The sequence below is a fragment of the Musca vetustissima genome, unplaced genomic scaffold (assembly GCF_032173495.1).
Source record: "Musca vetustissima isolate MV318-11 ecotype Yass unplaced genomic scaffold, APGP_CSIRO_Mvet_v1 utg38774, whole genome shotgun sequence".
NCBI lineage: Eukaryota > Metazoa > Arthropoda > Insecta > Diptera > Muscidae > Musca > Musca vetustissima.
The window spans coordinates 2993-29624 of record NW_026883677.1 but is presented as its reverse complement, the minus strand read 5'-3'; the positions used below and the strand labels follow the sequence as shown (position 1 = coordinate 29624).

General features: G+C 35.9%; 2 protein-coding genes across 2 annotated transcripts; both read left to right on the top strand.

The window, feature by feature from the left end:
- The first annotated feature begins 81 nt into the window (after positions 1 to 81).
- Positions 82 to 3818, top strand: LOC133330607 (opsin Rh5-like). The gene is made up of 5 exons (XM_061539048.1): positions 82 to 143; positions 204 to 407; positions 483 to 698; positions 3068 to 3198; positions 3259 to 3818. Exons 1-5 carry the CDS (start codon positions 82 to 84, stop codon positions 3816 to 3818), a joined length of 1173 nt encoding a protein of 390 aa, XP_061395032.1.
- A 2646-nt stretch (positions 3819 to 6464) lies between these two features.
- LOC133330608 (MTRF1L release factor glutamine methyltransferase-like) lies at positions 6465 to 11753 on the top strand. The gene is made up of 3 exons (XM_061539049.1): positions 6465 to 6718; positions 6784 to 7304; positions 11513 to 11753. The coding sequence occupies exons 1-3, from the start codon at positions 6497 to 6499 to the stop codon at positions 11751 to 11753; spliced, it is 984 nt and encodes a 327-aa protein (XP_061395033.1). The 5' UTR covers positions 6465 to 6496.
- Positions 11754 to 26632: the final 14879 nt, after the last annotated feature.

Below are 26632 nucleotides of genomic sequence, written 5' to 3'. Positions count from 1 at the left end.
AAAGTGTTGAGCGCAAAAAGAAAAGAAAAATGTGGGAAAAATAACTGAAGGAAATTGTGTCCTTAAAAAATTAAAAAAAAAATGGATTCAATGGAAAGATTTGTTGCAATAGGACCAGAACCGTATGCAAATTATCACAATGGGTAATCCAACATCTCGAAGATATTTTGGAACGCCTGAAAAAATATTTTAATTTTCTCCAGCTCCTCCCTTCCATCGCCAAATGTGGCCGCTCCTCCCAATTTGGGCTGGCACTTCCCCATGGAATATCAACACTTAATTCATGAACATTGGCGTTCATTCCCGGCCCCGCAGATTTATTATCAGGCCTTCTTGTTTATGGCCTTTGTGGCTATGCTGTTGTGCTCCCTATTCGGCAATGGTTTGGTATTGTGGATATTTTCAACGTAAGTTTTTGGAGGGTTTCTAAAAATTCCGATAAATAAATTATTAAATTATTAATATTTATTAATTTTTTTAAGGTCAAAAAATTTACGCACCCCCTCAAATTTGTTGATCATAAATTTGGCAATTTTCGATTTGATAATGGCCCTGAATATGCCACATTATATGATTAATGCGGTGCTGGGTTATTTTTGGGGTGGTGAACTAGGCTGTGATATTTATGCCGTGATTGGTGGGATCTCGGGCCAAGGAGCAGCAGTGACAAATGCCTTTATTGCCTATGATCGGTACAGGTAAGTGGGGGGGAGGCGTGGATTTTTTAAATAATTTTTTCCAAGGTCTACACAAGGCATGGATTATTTAAATAATTTTTTCCAAGGTCTACACAAGGCGTGGATTTTTTAAATAATTCTTTCCAAGGTCTACACAAGGCGTGGATTTTTTAAATAATTCTTTCCAAGATCTACACAAGGCGTGGATTTTTTTAAATAATTCTTTCCAAGGTCTACACAAGGCGTCGATTTTTTAAATAATTCTTTCCAAGGTCTACACAAGGCGTGGATTTTTTAAATAATTTTTTCCAAGGTCTACACAAGGCGTGGATTTTTTAAATAATTTTTTCCAAGGTCTACACAAGGCGTGGATTTTTTAAATAATTTTTTCCAAGGTCTACACAAGGCGTGGATTTTTTAAATAATTTTTTCCAAGGTCTACACAAGGCGTGGATTTTTTAAATAATTTTTTCCAAGGTCTACACAAGGCGTGGATTTTTTAAATAATTTTTTCCAAGGTCTACACAAGGCGTAGATTTTTAAAAGAATATTTTCCAAGGCGTAGATTTTTAAAAGAATATTTTCCAAGGCGTAGATTTTTAAAAGAATATTTTCCAAGGCGTAGATTTTTAAAAGAATATTTTCCAAGGCGTAGATTTTTTAAATAATTTTTTCCAAGGCGTGGATTTTTTAAATAATTTTTTCCAAGGCGTGGATTTTTTAAATAATTTTTTTTAAGGTCTACACAAGGCGTGGATTTTTTAAATAATTTTTTCCAAGGTCTACACAAGGCGTGGATTTTTTAAATATTTTTTTTTAAGGTCTACACAAGGCGTGGATTTTTTAAATAATTTTTTCCAAGGTCTACACAAGGCGTGGATTTTTTAAATAATTTTTTCCAAGGTCTACACAAGGCGTGGATTTTTTAAATAATTTTTTCCAAGGTCTACACAAGGCGTGGATTTTTTAAATAATTTTTTCCAAGGTCTACACAAGGCGTGGATTTTTTAAATAATTTTTTCCAAGGTCTACACAAGGCGTGGATTTTTTAAATAATTTTTTCCAAGGTCTACACAAGGCGTGGATTTTTTAAATAATTTTTTCCAAGGTCTACACAAGGCGTAGATTTTTTAAACAACTTTTTCCAAGGTCTACACAAGGCGTGGTTTTTTTAAATAATTTTTTCCAAGGTCTACACAAAGCGTGGATTTTTTAAATAATTTTTTCCAAGGTCTACACAATGCGTGGATTTTTTAAATAATTTTTTCCATGGTCTACACAAAGCGTGGATTTTTTAAATAATTTTTTCCAAGGTCTACACAAGGCGTGATTTTTTTAAATAATTTTTTCCAAGGTCTACACAAGGCGTGAATTTTTTAAATAATTTTTTCCAAGGTCTACACAAGGCGTGGATTTTTTAAATAATTTTTTCCAAGGTCTACACAAGGCGTGGATTTTTTAAATAATTTTTTCCAAGTACTACACAAGGCGTGGATTTTTTAAATAATTTTTTCCAAGGTCTACACAAGGCGTAGATTTTTTAAATAATTTTTTCCAAGGTCCTAAGGAGGCGTAGATTGTTTAAATAATTTTTTCTAAGGTTCTTTGCGGGCGTAGATTGTTTAAATAATTTTTTCTAAGGTCTACACAAGGCGTGGATTTTTTAAATAATTTTTTCCAAGGTCTACACAAGGCGTGGATTTTTTAAATAATTTTTTCCAAGGTCTACACAAGGCGTGGATTTTTTAAATAATTTTTTCCAAGGTCTACACAAGGCGTGGATTTTTTAAATAATTTTTTCCAAGGTCTACACAAGGCGTGGATTTTTTAAATAATTTTTTCCAAGTACTACACAAGGCGTGGATTTTTTAAATAATTTTTTCCAAGGTCTACACAAGGCGTGGATTTTTTAAATAATTTTTTCCAAGGTCTACACAAGGCGTGGATTTTTTAAATAATTTTTTCTAAGGTCTACACAAGGCGTGGATTTTTTAAATAATTTTTTCTAAGGTCTACACAAGGCGTGGATTTTTTAAATAATTTTTTCCAAGGTCTACACAAGGCGTGGATTTTTTAAATAATTTTTTCCAAGGTCTACACAAGGCGTGGATTTTTTAAATAATTTTTTCCAAGGTCTACACAAGGCGTGGATTTTTTAAATAATTTTTTCCAAGGTCTACACAAGGCGTGGATTTTTTAAATAATTTTTTCCAAGGTCTACACAAGGCGTGGATTTTTTAAATAATTTTTTTTAAAGGTCTACACAAGGCGTGGATTTTTTAAATAATTTTTTTTAAAGGTCTACACAAGGCGTGGATTTTTTAAATAATTTTTTTTAAAGGTCTACACAAGGCGTGGATTTAATAATTAAATAATTTTTCTCTTTTCAGAACCATCTCCAATCCCATAGATGGCCGTTTAAATTTCCCTCAAATAATAATTATTATTACAATGACCTGGCTATGGACCACACCATTTTCGGTGTTACCCTTGTTTCACATTTGGGGACATTATATACCAGGTGGGTCCACACATTACCCCATAATTTATTTTTGATTTAAATTTCCTCTTCTACCCACAGAGGGTTTCCTGACCAGCTGCTCTTTTGATTATCTCTCGCAGGATGATGAGACACGTTACTTTGTCCAGTCGATGTTCGTGTGGGCCTATTGCATTCCGATGGTTATTATCTGCGTCTATTACACCAAGTTATTCCTCCATGTAAGGGATCATGAAAAAATGCTGGCCGATCAGGCGAAGAAGATGAACATAAAATCCTTGTCGGCCAATCAAAATGCCATGAGTGTTGAGATACGAATTGCCAAGGCCGCAATGACCATCTATATGATGTATGTCTTCTCATGGACCCCCTATGCCACTGTGTCGCTGTTGGGTACCTTTAACTATCGTCATATGATAACTCCGTTCGCTTCGATGATACCATGCTGTTGTGCGAAATTGGTGTCCTGCTTGGATCCTTGGGTTTATGCAGCCAGTCATCCGAAATATCGACTGGAATTGGAGCGACGTCTGCCCTGGTTGGGTATTCGGGAAAGGAATGCGGCACCCTCGGTGAATAGTGGCAGTGGTAGTGATGGTTGTGATTCGGAGACTGGTACCATATCGGTGACAAATTGTTGATGGAGGACTCATTTTGAAAAAATTTAAAAAAAAACTAAAAGCAATGAATTTATAAAAATTCCAAAAATCCAAAAAAAAATCAAAAAACAAAGCAATAAGTCCAAATAAGGGACTTCAAAAATCCAAAAAAAAAAAAATACATTTAAGTGCAGCATTAAACCGATTCTCAATCATTTACAAATGTGTAAAAACGGCCACGATTCATTCTAAAAGGTTTGGATATAGGCTACACACGTAAACTCTACATTGCCAACCATAAAATTAAATCACTGCGTTGCCAATTCGAAGGAGACTAATGGTCTGTTCCCGTACTGCAAGAATCTACTATTTTTTACTCCGATAACACTTTTTTCCTTTATGATATCGAAGAAAATAGTAAAATCTTGTAGATTCTTGCAGTACGGGACCAGACCATAAACTACCAGCAGAGCAGAGACTTAGAACCAATTTGATACGTTGTGTAAAAATTTCAAAAAATAATAGGAGTTTGGTGCACCATTTAGGTAAAATCGGACGAATATATATATGTATATGTGGGAGCTGTATCGAAATCTGAACCGATTATTTCGAAATCGCACATATCACTCTAGACTCAATTCAGTGCGCTATGCTAAATTTCGTGCAAATCGAAAGATATATATAGGAACTTTGGTGCACCATTTACATAAAATCGGACGAAAATGAATATGGGAGCTATACCTAAATCTGAACCGATTTTCACGAATCTTAACACTCATCGTTCTAGTCTTAATTCAATAGGCTATGCAAAATTTAGTGCAAATCGAAAGTTATTTAGGGCCTCTGGTGCACCATTTACCTATAATCGGACGAAAATATATATAGGAGCTAAATCGAAATCTGAACCGATTTTCACGAATCTTAACACTCATCTTTCTAGTCTTAATTCAATATGCTATGCAAAATTTAGTGTAAATCGAAAGTTATTTAGGGCCTCTGGTGCACCAATTAAATAAAATCGGACGAAAATATATAAGGGAGCTAAATCAAAATCTGAACCGATTTTCACGAAATTTAACACAAATCGTTCTACACCTAATTCAGTACCCTATGCCAAATTTCGTGCAATTCGAAGGATATATAGTGGCCCATTTACATAAAATCGGTAGAAAATATATAAGGGAGCTAAATCGAAATCTGAACCGATTTTCACGAAATTTAATACACATCGTTGTATACTTAATTCAGTACCCTATGCCAAATTTCGTGCAAATCGAAGGATACAAAGGTACTTTGGCGCCCCATTTACCTTAAATCGGACGAAATATATATGGGAGCTATATCTAAATCTGAGCCGATTTTCTCAGAACTTACCGCACATCATTCTAGACCTAATTTAGTACGCCATACCAAATTTCGTGCAAATCGAAAGATATATGGGGACTTTGGCGCCCCATTTACCTTAAATCGGACGAAATATATATGGGAGCTATATCTAAATCTGAGCCGATTTTCTCAGAACTTACCGCATATCATTCTAGACTTAATTTAGTACGATATACCAAATTTCGTGCAAATCGAAAGATATATGGGGACTTTGGTGCCCCATTTAACTTAAATCGGACGAATATATATGGGAGCTATATTTAAATCTGAGCCGATTTTCTAGGAACTTACCGCACATCATTCTAGACTTAATTTAGTACGCCATACCAAATTTCGTGTAAATCGAAGGACACAAAGGGACATTGGTGTACTATTTACCTAAAATCGGACGAAATATATATGGGAGCTTTATCTAAATCTGAGCCGATATTCACGAAACTTAGCACACACCATTGTGGGCCTAATTCAGTACCCTATGCTAAATTACGTGCAAATCGAAATATTTATAGGGATTTTGATGCCTATATCGGACGAAAATATATATGGGAGCTATATCAAAATCTGAACCGATTTTCACCAATTTCAATAGGGTTCGTCCTTGGGCCAAATAAACGAGCTGTGCCAAATTTTATCCAATTCGGATCATAAATGTGACCTGTATTTTGTTTACAATTTAACATCGGAGAAAGAGAATTTAGAATTTAGACGGAGAGACGGAGAGACGTACGGTCATGCATAAATCGACTCAGAAAATGATTCTATGCATATTCTCAAAAGGAACAATGTGTCTATCTTGTTTCCTTTTGCCTGTTACAAACATATGCACAAAGACATAATACCCTGAACCACCATGTGGTGAAGGGTATAAAAAGGGGGTTATATGGGGACTACCCCAAAAAGGAGGCGAATATTAATAATTTTTAGTGGGGAGATTTGTTACGATATACGACTACAAAATACCAACTTGCAGCGAAATCGATTGGAAAACGCGCTCAAGAACTCCAAAATACCGAAAAATAGGGTACCCTTATATGGGTGCTATCTGAAAAAATTTACCCATATTGATAATTTTTTGTGGAGAGATTTGGGTACAAAATCTCCATTTCAAAGTAACAATTGATAATCGATATCTCGATGTATCGATAGTCGACTTATATCACCCTTGCTTGAAAAACATCTGTAAGCCCAACACATGTTCGATTTTTTGCTCTCTGACCAACTGTGGCCATTCTCGATCTATTGATCCCTGTAACTTGGCTGTTTTGGTAACAACTGAAGAGTCACAAGTCAACTTCTAATTTTTCTTAGAAGTTATCACTGAAAATTCCATAAAAATGTACAAATTAATATTCCAACAATTAAGGCAAATATCCAGGACGGCCACTAGGCCAATAAGACCGAGTGCAGCCTTGGCTACCACACAAAATAACTCCGAGGAAAAAATCGATGTGACCAAGGCCTTAGAAGGTTGGGATGAAAAGTTACGATTAAGCGAAGTGGGTGATATTGAATTCAATTTGAAATGCATCGTTGCCAAGGTGTTAAATCGTAAATTCGTAAGTATGGAACTGCTAATTTAATTATCGATTGATTTATGTAATAATGCACCCACCCTCTTTAGAACACCTTGACGAGTTATCACAATGTCCAATTCAATAGGGAGCAATTGAAAGAATTTGAACGCCTCTGTGAGGCAAGATGTGCCCGTATGCCATTGCAACACATTGTGGGAGAATGGGACTTTATGGACATCACGCTGAAAACAGCTCCCACGGTATTTATACCCCGTCCAGAGACTGAAGAATTTGTATCCAAGGTAATCAGTGTATATCGTAATGTAATGGAACCGTTGGATATGCTGGAAGTTGGCTGCGGCTCGGGAGCCATGTCATTGGCCATTCTGCATGCTTTGCCAAATGTCCGGAGTACAGCTGTGGAACGTAGTAAAGCTGCGACGGCCTTGGCTTGGGAAAACGCCAAACGTTTGAATTTACAGGATCGCTTTAAAGTCTATAATCACACAACAGCGGAAAATGATTATTTACCCAAGGAACTGGATGGACGGAAATTTGATCTTATCATTTCTAATCCGCCCTATGTGAAGACTGAAGAATTTGCTTTACTCCAGCCGGAAGTGAAATTGTAAGATCCAATATCCAAAAGTAACAACATAACCTATGTAGATGCTTGTGTGTGTGTGTTATACTAAATGTTGTTAAGATCCGTCCGTCCCTACAAACATCAAGTCTATCCCAAGCGTGGATTTTTAAGAGAATTTTTCAAAGTCCATCCCAGGCGCGGATTTTTAAAAAACAAATGTTGAAACTCTATCCCAGGCGTGGATTTTTAAAAACTAAATTTTGAAAGTCTATCTCAGGCGTAGATTTTTAAAAACTAAATTTTGAAAGTCTATCTCAGGCGTAGATTTTTAAAAAATAAATTTTGATTTTTAAAAACTTCTTTTTCAAGCCCTAAAAATGGCCGTGGATTTTTAAAAACTACTTTTTCAAGCCCTAAAAATGCCGTGGATTTTTAAAAACTACTTTTTCAAGTCCTAAAAATGGGCGTAGTTTTTTAATCTACTTTTTCAAGTCCAACAAAATGTTAAAAAAATTTAAATTAAAAAAATTAATTTTAAAAAATCCACGCCTTATTGTGGCCACTTTTAAAAAAACAATTTTGAAACTCTATCACAGGCGTTGATTTTTAAATAATAATTTTTTGAGAGTCTATCTCAGGCGTAGATTTTTAAAAAATAAATTTTGAAAGTCTATCTCAGGCGTAGATTTTTAAAAAATAAATTTTGATTTTTAAAAATTACTTTTTCAACCCCTACAAATAGGCGTGGACTTTTAAAAACTACTTTTTCAAGCCCTAAAAATGGCCGTGGATTTTTAAAAACAACTTTTTCAAGTCCAACACAAATTAATTTTAAAAAATTTAAATTAAAAAAAAATAAATTTAAAAAATCCACGCCTTATTGTGGCCCTATTGAAAAATTAATTTCAAAAAAATCCACGCCTTATTGTGGCCCTATTGAAGAATTAATTTTAAAAAAATCCACGCCTTATTGTTGCCCTATTGGAAAATTAATTTTAAAAAAATCCACGCCTTATTGTGGCCCTATTGAAAAATTAATTTTAAAAAATCCACGCCTTATTGTGGCCCTATTGAAAAATTAATTTTAAAAAATCCACGCCTTATTGTGGCCCCACTGGTAAAAAATAATTTCAAAAAAATCCACGCCTTATTGTGGCCCTATTGAAAAATTAATTTTAAAAAATCCACGCCTTATTGTGGCCCTATTGAAAAATTAATTTTAAAAAATCCACGCCTTATTGTGGCCCTATTGAAAAATTAATTTTAAAAAATCCACGCCTTATTGTGGCCCTATTGAAAAATTAATTTTAAAAAATCCACGCCTTATTGTGGCGCTATTGAAAAATTAATTTTAAAAAATCCGCGCCTTATTGTGGCCCTATTGAAAAATTAATTTTAAAAAATCCACGCCTTATTGTGGCCCTATTGAAAAATTAATTTTAAAAAATCGACGCCTTATTGCGGCCTTTTGAAAAATTAATTTTAAAAAATCCACGCCTTATTGTGGCCCTTTGAAAAATTAATTTTAAAAAATCCACGCCTTATTGAGGCCCTTTGAAAAATTAATTTTAAAAAATCCACGCCTTATTGAGGCCCTTTGAAAAATTAATTTTAAAAAATCCACGCCTTATTGTGGCCCTTTGAAAAATTAATTTTAAAAAATCCACGCCTTATTGAGGCCCTTTGAAAAATTAATTTTAAAAAATCCACGCCTAAGGCTAAATCTATATGATACCCTTCACCACTTTGGGCATATTCTACATACGTATCCTAACAGACGTCGCGTTTTTGTTATATATCTATATCTGAACCGATTTCGGGGAAATTTGCCAGAGACTAATTTATATTACTTCAGTACGTTGTGTCACTCGGCCTAGCTATGGATCGAAGTTTAGCAAACTTCATTCTAGACTTAATTCAGTACCCTATACCAAAATCCGTGCAAGTCGAAATATATATAGGGACTTTGGTGCACCAATTACATAAAATCGGGCGATACTATATATGGGAGCTTTATCTAAATCTCAACCGATTTTCATGAAACTTAGCACACATTATTATAGACACAATTCAGTACCCTATGCCAAATTTCGTGCAAATCGAAAGTTATATAGGGACTTTGGTACACCATTTACCTTAAATCGGACGAAAATATATATGGGAGCTATATCTAAATCTGAACCGATTTTCATGAAACTTTGCACACAACATTCTAGACTTAATTCAGTACCCTATGCCAAATTTCATGTAAATTAAAAGATTTCCACTGACATTAAAGGACTATTTTGCTAAAATCGGTTGAAACGATATATGGGAGCTATATCTAAATCTGAACCGATTTTCACGAAACTTAACACACCTCATTCTAGGCCTTATCTATTACGCTGTGTCAAATTTTGTGCAAATTGAAAGTTATGTAGGGTCTTTGGTACACCATTTACATTAAATCGGACGAAAATATATATGGGAGCTATATCTAAATCTGAACCGATTTTCACGAAACTTAACACACATCATTCTAGACCTTATTCATTACGCTGTGCCAAATTTCGTGCAAATCGAAAGATATATAGGGACTTTGGTGCACCAATTACTTTTAATCGAATGAAACTATATATGGGAGCTATATCTAAATCTGAACCGATGTTCACGAAACTTTGCACACATCATTCTAGACTTAATTTAGTACGCCATACCAAATTTCGTGCAAATCGAAAGATATATAGGGACTTTGATACACCATTTACCTTAAATCGGACGAAGATATATTTGGGAGCTATATCTAAATCTGAACCGATTTTCACGAAACTTTGCACACATCATTCTAGACCTTATTCATTACGCTGTGCCAAATTTCGTGCAAATCGAAAGATATATAGGGGCTTTGGTACACCACTTACATTAAATCGGACGAAAATATATATGGGAGCTATATCTAAATCTGAACCGAGTTTCACGAAACTTTGCACACATAATTCTAGATTTAATTCAGTACGCTGTGCCAAATTTCGTGCAAATCGAATGATATAGAGGGATTTTGGTACACAATTTACCTTAAATCGGACGAAGATATATATGGGAGCTATATTTAAATCTGAACCGGTTTTCACGAAACTTTGCACACATCATTCTAGACCTAATTCATTACGCTGTGCCAAATTTCGTGCAAAACGAAAGATGTATACAGACTTTAAAGGATTAATTACCTAAAATCGGTTTAAACTATATATGGGAGCTATATCTAAATCTGAACCGATTTTCACGGAACTTAACACACATCATTCTAGACCTTATTCATTACGCTGTGCCAAATTTCGTGCAAATCGAAAGATATATAGGGACTTTGGTACACCATTTACCTTAAATCGGACGAAAATATATATGGGAGCTATATCTAAATTTAAACCGATTTTCATGAAACTTAACACACATCATTCTAGACCTTATTCATTACGCTGTGCCAAATTTCTGGCAAATCAAAAGATTTCCACTGACTTTAAAGGACTATTTTCCTAAAATCGGTTGAAACTATATATGGGAGCTATATCTAAATCTGAACCGATTTTCACGAAACTTTGCACACATCGTTTTAGACCTTATCTATTACGCTGTGCCAAATTTCGTGCAAATCGAACGATATACAGGGACTTTGATATACCATTTACCTTAAATCGTACGAAAATATATGTGGTAGCTATATCTAAATCTGAACCGATTTTCACGAAACGTAACAGACATCATTCTAGTCCTAATTCATAACGCTGTGCCAAATTTCGTGCAAATCGAATGATTTTCAGGGACTAAAGTCCGTAAATCGAACAAAAATATATTTTGGAGCTATATCTAAATCTGAACCGATTTTTCCAAATTTCAATAGGGCTCGTCCTTGGGCCAAACAAATGAGCTGTGCCAAATTTCATCCAATTCGGATCATAAATGCGACCTGTACTTTTTTTACAATTTAACATGGACAGACGGACGGACGGGCGGACATGCTTAAATCGACTCAGAAAGTGATTGTATGCATATACCCAAAAGGAACCATGGGTCTATCTCGATTATTTTTGCCTGTTACAAACATATGCACAAAGACATAATGCCCTGTACCACAGTGTGATGAAAGGTATACAAATCCACGCCTAAGGCTAACCCTTGAAAAATAAATTTTAAAAAAATCCACGCCAAAGGCTGGCCTTTGAAAAATTTATTAAATCCAAATCATTTATTTCCTTTTATTTTCTTTTCTCCAGATATGAAAACCTCAACGCCCTGGATGGTGGTCCAGATGGTTTGCGTATTGCTCGTTTGGTATTCGATTGCGGTTGCTTGTATTTGAAACCTGGCGGTAAAATGTGGATGGAATTGGGCAGTGATCATCCACAATTGGTCCAAACGATAATGGATACCCAATATGAGGGTAGATTGCGTTTCGTGCAAGGCTATAAGGATCAATATAAACGTAATCGTTTTGTGGAATTGGAAAAGGTGTAAATTCGGAGGCAGGCGAATTTCAAGAAACATTCAATTGTTGTGTGTGCGTCTTTAATTTATATTTCAAAATAATTATTTAGTAAATGACTTAAAGTAATGTAAAAAATTATACAAAATATCAATTTCAATTAGTATCTAATGGCTAGTGGTAGCTGTACAACAATTATGGGAGATATCGAAGATATCCGCATATTGTTTTGACATCAAATAGGCATAGCTTTAAGCAAATAGCAAATACTCGCAAATAAATGCAAAGAAATAGTAAATGAAAATAGTAATAAATTTCACTGACTTCAAGACCTAACCTGAAAAGTACGAAGTTAACCTATGTTGCTCTTTGATATTTTATGCCCTGTTTTAAAGAAATAACTTCGATGTTATTTTAATTGTTACATTTAAATAAATAAATGCTATCAATAACTCTATAAGTTGTGTTTTTTTTTTCAATGTACGCAAAGTTTTGAAATCTACTAAATATCCAATTTAAAGATTTTAATAGCCCACAATGTATCCTTTTACCGGAAATGTCCTTAGCTAAAAACAAACAATTAAGTTTTAATAGCTATAAACACGGAGAGTCCTCTACCGAATGGAAGCTGTTGACTCGTGTTTACAACAACTATGTAAAGGCTTAAATAAATTACTTCCACTTTAAATCATTAGTTGTATTACAACCTTGTAAGCACTTAAGTACTGGACTCACATTGTTAAGTCCGCACTATAGGGACTTGGGTGGTTGGCAGGAACAGTGCAATCGAAAGTCTCCCAATAGAGTCAGTACGCCCAATGCGTACTCGTGAGCAAAAATAAAGATATGTAAATAAAAATAAATAAAACACGATAGTTTTATTAGTAAAAGGTTCGACCAATGCCGATATTTATTTGTTGGTAAACGATATTACCTTATTAGCACAACTATATGTGCGTAGCTTACAATTTAAGCGCTAGTGATCACAACAATATGTGTGGCCCGTAGGTTACAACGAAAGTTCAAGTACTAATAATAACAATGCTTGTTGACATATAGATGCCTTAAGGTGGCGCAAACTCAAAAATGTAAACAAAGGCCGTTGAAATCTGTCAGCCTCATACTATTACAAGGGTGTAATAAAAAGGAGTAGACAGATTTCAACGGCTACGGCCTTTCAAATTAAAGGCTAACTATTTAACCATTTTAAATAGCATTCTCGCTTAAACACACATAAATCAAATATTTAATTAGAATACTGGTGACCTCCTTACCAATAAGCTAAGAACAATGTTTCTGCTAAGGCCAAATTATTGATTAATGGAAAAAAATATGGGTCGATTACGGAAAGCAAACTACCATCAGTCCTGTGAGTAGATGCTGAGGTTTAGAGAAATGTTCAATCAACTGCTCATATTAGCTTGAAAGCGTATTTTCGACTACCAAAAGATGCCGTTGTGTACGTAGATGAAGCCTTAAACCCTGCTTTCCGAAAAAGCCTGGCGGTCAACAGCAATTCCTCCTCTCTTAAAAATGTGTGCAGCTCTGATGTTTTTTGTGGAGGGAAGTTTTCAAAAGTCCCATAGCAATGACTTCAACCTTGGCATGGCTCAACCGACAATGTCGATGTATTTCGCCGCAGTTATCCGGCTAATAGAGAAAAAATTGTGTAAAATTTTGATTGTATCCAAATTAACGGAAGAGGAAAAAAGGGAAGAATACAATTTTTTTTATTCGAAAACTAAGTTCCAGTGTGTTGATTGATGATACACACGTACATATCATGGACCCAAAAGAAGATGTTCGCCACTTTCTGCCATTCATTTGGAATGGCTGTTGGTGGGCCATAGCAGTTAAGGTCTTCTGAAATGACCTTCCACACATCATCAATAGTGGCTTTGGTTTGACCAAAAGTCCGCTTTGGTTTGACCAAAAGTCCGCACGTCGCGTGCTACATTCGGGTGAGCTTCCATCCGGGCAATAAGGACCTCAAATTTTTCTTTTGTAGTAATATTAGCCATTATGGGAAGCCTATAAAGTTCAGTTATTATGAACAGCAACCAGAAATAAATGGTTGCCGAAAAATTCTATTTGAAGCAACTGAAGTTGACAACAGTTGCCATCCATAATGCAAATTTGGTAACTGGCAACGCCACTAAACTATGGTTGCCATCGGTAATCGACCCATTAATTTAAAGGAATGTGGGGATGATTTTTTTAAAATAATTTTTTCAAGGGCCACCCTTAAGCGTGGATTTTTTTAAAATTACTATACCCTTCACCACACTGGGGTACAGGGTATTATGTCTTTGTGCATATGTTTGTAACAGGCAGAAGGAAACGAGATAGACACATGATTCCTTTTGAGAATATGCATAGAATCACTTTCTAAATCGATTTATGCATGTCCGTTCGTCTGTCTGTCCATGTTAAATTATAAACAAAGTGATCCGTATTGGATGAAATTTGGCATAGGTCACTTATTTGGCCCAATGACGAACCCTATTGAAATTGGGAAAAATCGGGTCAGATTTAGATATAACTCCCATATATGTATATGTTCGTCCGATTTAAGGTAAATGGTGCGCCAAAGTCCCTAAATATCTTTCGATATGCACAAAATTTGGCATGAGGTACTGAATTGAGTCTATAATGATGAGCGGTGAGTTTCGTGAAAATAGGTTCAGATTTAGATATAGCTCCCATATATATTTTCGTCCGATTTAATGTAAATGGTCCCTATATATCATTCGATTTGCATGAAATTTGGCATAGCGTAATGGATTAAGTCTGGAAAGATGTGTGTTAAGTTTCGTGAAATCGGTTCAGATTTAGATATAGCTCCCATATACATTTTCGTCCGATTTAAGGTAAATGGTGCACTAAAGTTCCTATATATTTTTCGATTTACACGAAATTTGGCATAACCTACTGAGTTGAGCCTAGAGTGATGTCTGCCGAGTTTCGTGAAAATCAATCAAGATTTGGATATAGCTCCTTTATATATTTTCAACCGATTTAAGGTAAATGGTGCCCCAAAGTCCCTAAATATCTTTCGATTTGTGCGAAAATTGACATTAAGTACTGAATTGAGCCTAGAATGATGTCTGCAAAGTTTCGTGAAAATCGGTCCAGGTTTAGATATAGCTCCCATATATATTTTCGTCCAATTTGTGGTAAATGGTGCACCAAAGTCCCTATATATCTATCGATTTGCACGAAATTTGGCATGACGTACTGGATTAGGTCTAGAATGATGTGTGCTAAGTTTCCTGAAAATTTGTTCAGATTTAGATATAGCTCCCATATATATTTTCGTCCGATTTAATGCAACAGGTGCACAGTAGTCCCTATATATTTTTCGATTTGCACGAAAATTGGCACAGCGTATTGAATTAGTCCGAGAATGATGTGTATTAAGTTTCGTGAAAATCGGTTCAGATTTAGATATAGTTCCCATATATATTTTCGTCCGATTTAAGGTAAATGGTGTACCAAAGTCCCTATATATCTCTCGATTTGCACGAAATTTGGCACAGCGTACTAAATTGGGTCTAGAATGATGTCTGCCAAGTTTCGTGAAAATCGGTTCAGATTTAGATATAGCTCCCATATGTATTTTCGACCGATTTAATGTAAAAGGTGCACCAAAGTCCCTATATATCTTTCGATTTGCACGAAATTTAGCATAACATACTGAGTTGAGCCTAGAGTGATGTGTGTATTTTTAAATTATTTTTTTTCGAGGACCTACACAAGGCGTGGATTTTTAAAATTATTTTTTCGAGGACCTACACAAGTCGTCGATTTATAAAATTAGTTTTTCAAGGACCTACACAAGTCGTCGATTTATAAAATTAGTTTTTCAAGGACCTACACAAGGCGTGGATTTATAAAATTAGTTTTTTGAGGATTTTAAAAAATCCACGCCTATAAATTCATTACTTAGCTGGCTTGTTACAGAAGGTTGTTCCATAAACCGAGCTTAAAAAAGATTTCCAAGCGCTTCGGTCTTGTGCGCATCTCCACCAATTTGGAAGACCACGTTCCAAGATGTTGTTTTTTACTTGGTCTTTCCATTTAATTCGTGGCGTTCCCATTCTGCGTGAACCATCAGCTGGTTCGCTTTTATATGCCTTCTGAGCTGGGGCATCTTCATCCATTCTCACAACATGCCCTAGCCAACGTAGTCGCTGCAGCTCAATACGTCCAACAATGTCGATGTCCTATAATAGCTGGTACAACTCATGGTTCATTCGAGGGCGATATTCACCGTCGACGCAGATCTGCCCATAGATCTTTCGAAGAATTTTTCCCTCAAACACTTCAAGAGCTGTCTCATCTACTTGTGCAAGTACCCATGCTTCAGATCCATATAAGAGCACGGGTAGTATTAGCGTCTTGTGTGAGTGTGAGTTTGGTCTGGCGGGAGGTGGCCTTGTTTCTAAACTGCTTACTTAGACCATAGTGGCATCGGTTGGCTATCACAATCCTTCTCCGAATTTCAAAACTGATGCCATTCATTTTATTTATGGTGATACCAAGGAATATATAATTTTTGACTACCTCGAAGCTGTAGTTCTCAAGTTCCACAGTTGGCCCGAGCCTACTGGACGTCTTGTGCGTTGATACCATCAGCTTGGTCTTCTCGCCGTTTATTGCTAGACCCACTTTGGCAGCCTCCTTCTCAATTTGTTCAAAGGTGGCTATTTCCGCACGCAATGTCCGACCCATTATGTCGATGTCATCGGCGTAGGCGAGTAACATGTGTTGTTTGGTGTACAGGGTGCCATTTCTGTTCACTTTCGCCTCTCGTATGACCTTTTCCAGCAGGATGTTAAAAAGATCACATGACAAACTGTCACCTTGTCTAAATCCTCGTTCGGTATTGAAGGGCTGCGATATGTCCTTTCCGACTTTAACTGCTGACCTTGTGGCACTTAAAGTTATCCTGCATAGCCGTATTAATTTTGCAGGAATGCCAAACGCAGACATGGCTTTATACACCTCTGAACGGATAGGGCTATCGAATGCGGCTTTATAGTCGACGAATAGGTGGTATGTGTCGATGTGTTTTTCGTGGGTCTTCGCCAGGATTTGGCGCAGAGTGAAAATTTGGTCAATGGTGGATTTGTCAGGTCTGAAGCCGCATTGATATGGTTCAATAATGTCATTGACCATTGGCTTCAGTCGTTCACACACAGTACGTTGGATAGCACTTTATATGTGATGGGAAGGAGACTTATTCCTCTATAGTTGGCACATATCGTCTTGTCTCCTTCTTTTGTGCACGGGTCACAGGATGTTGAGGTTCCAATCATTGGATGGGAAGGAGAATTCCTTTCCTCTGTAGTTGGCACATATCGTCTTGTCTCCTTCTTTTGTGCACGGGTCACAGGATGTTGAGGTTCCAATCATTGTACTAATCAGCTGGTGCATGCTCCTTACCAGCATCTGATCAGCAGTCTTGAATAGTTCGGCTGGTAAACCATCGGCTCCTGCTGCCTTATTGTTCTTGAGCCGATTAATTGCTTTTATGACCTCATCTTGACTAGGTGGTATACACTATATACCATCAACTCTTATTGGTTCTGGGGTATCTACTTCACCGCTTTGAAAATTTTATCCACACCCATAAATAGGCCTTGAAAATATAATTTTAAATATCCAAGCCTAAAAATAGGCCGTGAAAAAATATTAAAAAAAATCCACACCTATAATAACCTTAAAAAATATTGCTTATTGCTATTCCTTAAAAAAATGTCATACACACATCCTCCCATTTGATCGCCATTAAAAATTATGACCTTGCAAATTCCGTGTAGCATACGTTTAGGCCTTTGTAGATATTAATAAAATGTTGCATATGTTAAGGCAGCGCGCACACACACACACACACTTATTAAATTATAAAATAAAAGACAATGGCAACAATAATCAAGGAATTAAGCCTCCAAATGCTTTTAAGGGCCTACTTAAATGTGACACATTAAAACATGAACAGCAGCAGCAGAGGCCACAGCAGTGACATTAATGGGGAATGAGGCCACATTGAAATATAATTTTCTTCTATTTGGGGGAAATTATGAGAACATTTTTTTAATGAGACAACATTTAGACAAAGTTTGCTTTTTTGTCGTCCTGCCCCATCGTCGTCGTCGTTGTAAAAAGCTTATGGCGCAAATGTCAAGCTAAAACATATTCGAAGGTTTAGCAGAAGTTGTTGTTGTTGCTGTTGTTGTGAATTTTTCCTTCTTGTTCTTAAGAAGCTACAGCATGCCATCTCACACTAAAGAGCCAGACCTTGAAACGGTAACTTTTTGAAAGTTGTCAAGTCAAAAAAGTGGGTATGGCAAGGTCATATAAAAAATGTATGGCAGGATTTTGTTTCTTATAAGAAAAATTTAATTTTCGGAATTTTTTAAAGTTCAAAAATTTGCAAAAGAAATGTTACGGGATTTTTACTACTTTGAGCTATGGATCTACATGCAAAAATAGGTCTCTAATCTCCCTCCGGAATTTTTCTATTTGGACTTGATTCGACAGTTGATATGGTGGTGGTGGAGGGTGTGATTTTGCTTTGGACCGCTGAAGTATTTAAAAAATCTACTTTTTGAAACCCGACCCCCGATACCTACAAAAGTAGAGAATACCAACACACCCTCCACCATCACCTTTTTCCTTTGGACCCCTAAAGTATTCAACACCAAAAATTTACTTTTTGAAACCCAACCCCCGATACCTACAAAAATAGAGAATTCCGACCCACCCTCCACCACCTCAATATTAACATTCGAACCACTTATCATTATCCTTGGCCTAGGCAGCAAGCAGCAACAAACGGTCGGGCAATAACAGTCGACGGTTTTCAGACAAGCTGTAACAACAGATGGCGTCTCAAACCTACTCATCCGCACGTTTGCCGGCAGTCAAGGGGAAAACATAGCCAACCGGCCCCCATCCTCCAAACATTCATTTATGAGTTAGACAGTAAATTTCCATTTTAACATTGTTTTTTTATAAAGTGTTCAAGTTTTTCTTTTTTTGCAGAACTTCTAGGCCTCCTTCATAATCTAAATGTTTGGGTAGTTGTTGTTGTTGCTGCTTGAGTGTGTAAGTTCATTTTTATTACATTCACTTTCTAAGGCACTCATATGAATTTATTGAAGCTGCATGGGGGAAAGGGGCGATATAAAAATAGGGAAAATGTTTTCTATGTCCTTGAAAAATAATTTTACATTAAATCGGACGAAAATATATATGGGAGCTATATCTAAATCTGGACCGATTTCCTCCAAAACTTAACACACATCATTCTAGACTTAATTCATTACGATATGCCAAATTTCGTGCAAATCGAATGATATATAGGGACCATTTACATTAAATCGGACGAAAGTATATATGTGAGCTATATCTGAATTTGGACAGATTTTCAGTAAAATTAACACACATCATTCTAGACCTAATTCAGTACGCTGTGCCAAATTTCGTGCAAATCGAATGATATATAGAGACCATTTACATTAAATCGGACGAAAATATATATGGGAGCTATATCAAAATCTGGACCGATTTTCTCGAAACTTAACACACATTATTCTAGACCCCATTCAATACGCTGTGCCGAATTTCGTGCAAATCGAATGATATATAGGGACCATTCACATTAAATCGGACGAAAATATATATGGGAGCTATATCTAAATATAGACCGATTTTCAGGAAACTTAACACACATCATTCTAGACTTAATTAATTACTCTGTGCCAAATTTCGTGCAAATCGAATGATATATAGGGACTTTGGTACACCATTTACATTAAATCGGACGAATATATATGGGAGCTATATCTAAATCTGAACCGATGTTCACGAAACTTAACACACATCATTCTAGACCTAATTCAGTACGCTGTGCCAAATTTCGTGCAAATCGAAAGATATATAGGGACCATTTACATTAAATCGGACGAAAATATATATGGGAGCTATATCTAAATCTGGACCGATTTTCACGAAACTTAACACACATCGTTCTATACTTAATTCAGTACGATATCCCAAATTTCGTGTAAATCGAAGGATACAAAGGGACTTTGGTGCACTATTTACCTAAAATCGGACGAAATATATATGGGAGCTAAATCGAAATCTGAACCGATTTTCACGAAATTTAACACAAATCGTTCTATACTTAACTCAGTACCCTATGCCAAATTTCGTGCAAATGGAAGGATACAAAGGGACTTTGGTGCACTATTTACATAAAATCAGGCGAAATATATATGGGAGCTATATCTAAATCTGAGCCGATTTTCTCGGAACTTAACGCACATAATTCTAGACTTAATTCATTACGCTATGCCAAGTTCCGTGCATATCGAATGATGTATTTGGTACACCATTTACATTAAATCGGACGAAAATATATATGGGAGCTATTTCTAAATCTGGATCGATTTTCTCGAAACTTAACACACATAATTTTAGACCTAATTCAGTACTCTGTGCCAAATATCGTGCAAATCGAATGATATATAGGGCCTTGTGTACACCATTTACATTAAATCGGACAAAAATATGTATGGGAGCTATATATAAATCTGAACCGATTTTTCGCCAATTTCAATAGGGTTCGTCCTTGGCCCAAATAAGTGACCTATGTCAAATTCATCATTAAATTTGGATCATTAATGCCATCATTCACAATTTAACATGGTCAGACAGACGGACATGCATCAATCGACTTAGAAAGTGATTCTATGCATATTCTCAAAAGGATATATGGGTCTATCTCGTTTCCTTTTGCCTGTTACAAACATATGCACAAAGACATAATGCCCTGAACCACAGTATGGTGAAGGGTATACAAATCCACGCCTATTGGTATACCTTGAAAAATTTAATTTAAATCAGTGAGCGGAGCAGTATAGTCGGGCGGGGCCGACCATATGATATCCTACACAACTTGCGCGAAAATCTAACTTTGTGTGGATCTACATTCTGAGCTTGGGCAAATATTTCGCGATATTTGCCCGACTAGAAGACAAAAAATATTACTAATATTCAGTACAGTCCTTCTAGTCACTTGTCCAGATTCCCTTCACCGTGGGTTGCGTTGTGATGTTCGGCTTATAATTGTGGCCTATAGATCGACTCAAAAAACACAAAAAAAAAGTTTTCGGTCCACTTCATCCCAAAATGATTATCTGATCAACACCGAAAATTAAAAGCGTTGTCCTTGACCACACCTGGATCCTCAAGGAACATTTCAAAGCGATTAGCTCTATATTTCCGCCCTCTAGTGGGGTAACAGGTTACTAAATAATATCTGATTAATGTAACTCCCACATCCGAGTACATACGCCAATATAATTGGTATCAATTAAAAGGCCAACCTCTCCTCTTGGATATAGTATCAACTTTTCGGGTATATGTCCTTCAGGAGAAAATATATACGCTATATAATACAAATATTGTAATTTTTCACACAAAAATCTGGGTCTATTTGGCCCGCAAAATATTGTCCGATCTTTATCAAAACAGGCATGCTTTGCTTTGATCTTTAGCCCGATACCCTATAATTGCAGCATCTGGAGCGACCAGAAAAAAACCGACAAAAATTAAGTATTTTGTCTATTTCATCCCCTAAATATTAAGTGATTTTTACCAAAACAATAGGGGATCAAAAACAATAGGGATCTCCAGTGGCCAGAACCTATTCTACATGCAAAAATTTCGTGAAGATTAGTGCATAACTGTGGCCTGTATCGTGTTTACAAATTATGATGGACAGACGGACACACATGTCTAGATAGACTCAGCTAGTCGAGATATGATCGATTTACTTAAAGGTGGGTCTAGGATCAATGGGTCTAGGCGTTACAAACTCTTAGGGCTGCACTAAGCTATAATAGCCTGACAACATAGTTGTGTGGGGTATAAAAATCTACGCCTACGGGTATACTTTGAAAAATTAAATTTATTATATTATTTGAAGTTAGAAACTACACCTTCTATCCTTTCATATGCTTTTTATTTCACATAAATACGACAATTATTGCCAAAGTTACAGCCATTTGAAGATTCAACCCAACAGCATATTACTGCAATTAAATAATGAACATGCATGCACAATCAATGAAGCAAACAAACGAGAGATCTGCCCCCCATCTCCCACATGAGCAACCACACTACCGTACTACAAAAGCATACAGCAACAACAACAGTATTTGCTATGAACATCTTTCCTCCCATTGCCGCCCACTCTGTGGAGCATAACAATATCACAGCAAGAGACGAGAGAACGAAACACTGAGAGAGGTACACTTTCACCTACTCAATTATATTCTCCCATAATGAGAACAGTTAATATCAATGGACACTAACAACAACAGCAACAATTGTTTCAACGACGAGGGGTTTGCGATGCCGAGTCTTACTCGGCCAACGTTGGACACAGCAGCCCATTGTGTGAAAGCAATAGGGCTGCAGCAACAACAACAAACGATGTTTGGTGTTTTTTTTTCTTATGAGTCGCAAAGAAATATTATTGTTCTTACCTTTTTATGCATGTCCACTTTTGTATGAAGGGCTCATCTGTTGTAACAAAACGAAAAACAATCACACACACGGACATTTTATTAAAAAATATTATTTTCTTATACATCTTCACTTTAAAAAAAGGAAAACGACGCAAAAAAAACACACACACACACACTGACGTTAAAAAATACAAAAAATGCAATTAACGAATAATAAACTAATGATTTTTTTTCTAATGGGAAATATAAACCCCATACCAACACATTTGCTGATATTCTAATAAGAAAGCTAAATCACACTCTGCGACATTTATTGACAGCATAATTATTTAATTTTAAATATAGAAATGCACTCGCGAAAAAACACGGATTTCAATATGCTTTCAATTATCAGAAATTATTTTCAAATACGATCGAATTGAACGAATAATACACGCAACCGCACGACCCGACATTTAAAGGAGAACTGAATTGAGTAATGGTCGAGAACAATGCATGGAGCCGAAAATGGAGAGATCTCCCCATCAATAGAACAAAAACAATGCATAAGGAGAATCACGCCACATAACGGTGGGAGTTTGGCAAGTGTAACCTGTTGCCATATTAGAATTAGAACTCCCAAATTTTTGCATATTGCAGTGATGCCAATTTAGCGATTTTTACGTAATTTTTTTTTTGGAATCTATACTAATAAAAGAGTAAAGTGATTGACTGACTGACTGATTTAACGATTCATCAACGCCCAGGCGAAACGGCTGAACCTCGAATCTTAAAATTTTGGGTTAGGGACACACTTCGTCCAAAGGTGGCAGATAAGGCTGGGTTTTTGGAAATTCGTACTAGAACGGTACCACAAGTACTAAATGTGATACCATTTGTATTTGGCGAACCGGTGGAGCTAAGAACTCTGAAATTTGGATTGTTGGTCGTTTATGGAGTGTAGGATAGATGTACCAATGGGGTTTTGGTCGAACTTTAAATATCCAAAAAGTACGAAAATGTACTAAATTTGGTACAATTTCGTAGCGCTAAAAACTTGAAATTTGGAGTGGGAATTAAGGTTGAGAAGTAGGTTCCATTTAAGCAGATGGTTTTGACAGCGTATGCTCATGTGTACGAAAATTGCTATATTGTACTATATTTGGTTCAAATTTATTTTGGAGGTACAAATCGAGCTGAAATTAACATTACCGTCGGAGTGTAGGATTAGAATATGAACGTAGTTTTGGAAATATGTTACTTTTGTGTACGAAAAGTACTAAATCGTACTATAATGGGTACAGTTTGGATTTGGGTTATCCTATAGAGCGGGAACAATGAAATGTGGAGTCAGGATCACTGTAGGGGTGTGGGGTTGGGGTCAGAATTCAGTTTAAGAAAATAATACTTATGGGTACTAAATGGTACTAAATTAGGTACAATTTGAATTTTAGGTGAACCAATTGAGCTAGTATCATGAAATTTGGAGTCAGGATCACTGTTGAGGTGTAAGATTGAGATATGCAGGAAGTTATAGAATTGAGGACTAATGTGTACTAAATTTGGTACAATTTGAATTGTGAGTGAAGCGATGGAATCATGAAAATCATGAAATTTTGATTTAGGTTCACTGTGGAGGTGTACGATTGGGGTATGTAGGATGTTTTGGAAATTAGTACTACTATGTACTAAATTTAGTACGATTTGATTTTTGGGTGAACCGAATAAGTTGGAATCCTGATATTTTGATTTATTAATACTGTGGAAGTGTAGGATTGGGGTATATAGGAAGATTTGGAAATTGGTACTACTATGTACTAAATTAAGTACAATTTGAATTGTAGGTGAACCGATAGAGTTGGAATCCTAAAACTTGAATTTAGTATCAGTGTGGGGGTGTAGGATGTGGGTAAACCGATAGTTTTGGAATCCTGAAACTTTGATTTAGAATCACTATCGGGGTGTAGATTTGGGTTAAGTAGGAGGTTTGGAAAATTCTTACTACTGTGTACTAAATTTGGTACAATTTGAATTGTGTGTGAACCAATAGAGTTGGAATCCTGAAACTGAGATTTAGGAGCATTGTCGGGGTGTAGGTTTGGGTTAAGTAGGAAGTTTTGGAAATTCGTACTACTGTGTATTAAATTTGGTAAATTTGAATTGTAGATAAACCAGTAGAGTTGGAATCCTGAAATTTGAATTTGGAATCATTGTGGGGGTGTAGGATCGGGGTATGCAGGATGGTTGAGGACGGTAATTTTGGGAATAATGTGTGCAAAATGGAACTAAATTTGGATTTGGCCGAACCTTTAGAGCTCGATTCATGAAATTTGGTACTAAATGGTACTCAAATTTAATTTATGGTCGATATTAATGTGTTAATTGTTTTTTCTGACATATGCAGTTTTCTGTGAAAATAAAATAATGTGTTAATACATTATGAAATATTTCCTACATTCGTTAACGTAGTTGCGGGCACATGCTAGTATTTTAATATAATAATAAATTTTAAACATTAATTTTAAAAAAATAAACCTTATAAATAAACCTATAAAAACCTTAACAAAAAAAATTAATTTAAAAAAATTCACGCCTTAACAAGAAACCAGTGAGCGGAGCAGTATAGTCGGACTGGGCCGACCATACGATACCCTACACAACTACCACGGAACTCTAACTTACTGGGGATGGTTATTCCGAGCATGGGCAATATTTCGTGATATTTTCACCCTCTTGCCCGATTATAGGACAATAGCACCTCTTCCTTACACTGACATATATTCCGAATATTACTAATATTCAGTACAGCCCTTCTAATTACTTGCCCAGATTCCCGTCACCGTAAGTTGTGTTTTGATGTTCGGCTTATAAGTGTGGCCCATAGATCGAATCGAAAAAAATAAGTTTTCGTTCACTTCATCCCAATATTATTATCTGATCATCACCGAAAATTATAGGCGTTGTCCTTGACCATAACTGAAACCTCATGCAAAATTAAAAGCGATCAGCGCTATATTTTCACCCTCTAGTCTGGTAATGGGTTACTATATAATATATGAATACGCAAGTACTTGTAAATATTGATGTGTAACTCCCACATCCGAGTACATACGTCAATATATTTCATGTCCTATGTCCTTCAGGAGTAAATATATACCCTATAGAATAAAAATGTTGCCATTTTTTACACAAAAGTCAGGTCCTTTTGACCCGGAGAAGGGGATTGTTCTTTATCAAAACAGGTATGCTTATTCTTTGGCCCGATCCCCTTCTCCATGAAGTTGGGCCAAAATTGCCAGAAAACCAGAAAAAAATAAAGGTTTTGTTCCATTTCATCCTTTAAATATTAACCGATCTTTTCCAAAAACAATAGGGGTCTTCATTGGCCAGAACCCATCCTACATGCAAAATTTCGTGAAGATTGGTCCATAACTGTGGCCTGTATCTTGTTTACAAATTACATATACTATAAATTATATATACTTAAAGGTTGATCTAGGATCAATATTTCGCGGCGTTACAAACTTTTGGGGCTGCACAAAGTTATAATACCCTGACAACATAATAGTGTAGTGTATAAAAACTACACGCCTATGAAAACATTCCAACAAAATTATTTTTAAAAAATCCACGCCTATAATCTCAATAAAAATAATTTAAAATCCTCACTCCAAAAAAAATGTTTAAAAATTTTAGTTTTAAAAAATTCACGCCCATAAAAACCTTAACAAAATTCATTTTAACAAGTGAAAAAGCGTTAAGTTCGGCCAGGCCGAACTTTGGATACCTTCCACTCTAGATATACTGGCAGGTACTTGAAATGAAAATATAGGGAACATACCAAAAAGTGGACCTATACCGACATTTCTACAAACTGATTATGTAAACCTTAAATTTTTAATAGAAAATAATACCCTCAGCCTTATGGATAATTAGTGTGTATACACTTTCACACGGTGAAAATGTGCCTCATCGAAATATTGGTTCTAGACCCCATGTTTCTTTGGACCAAATCCGTTTCAGAAAATTTTGATTTCATTCCATCTTATTTGAGGAATATCGGTCTATGCCTTTTGGTACATCCATCACAGGGGCTGCGGCTAGGCTTAATTGCGGGCTATAGTTCACATATAGCTCATTATCGAACCTTACGTTCTAGTTTTTCTTATCTCGATATCTTTCGCAGGTAAAATGATTACAACAGAGTGTTAGAACCAGATAACTATTTTAATATAAAAAATGGGGTTATATAGGGACTACCCGTAAAAAGGGGGACTAAGGGGACTACACCTAGAAAGGAGTGACGGTAGTACAAAATGAAAAAATCGCTGTTGCAAACATAAATTTACTTTGAAAAAATTCATTTTCTTCGTACGTCCCTGATG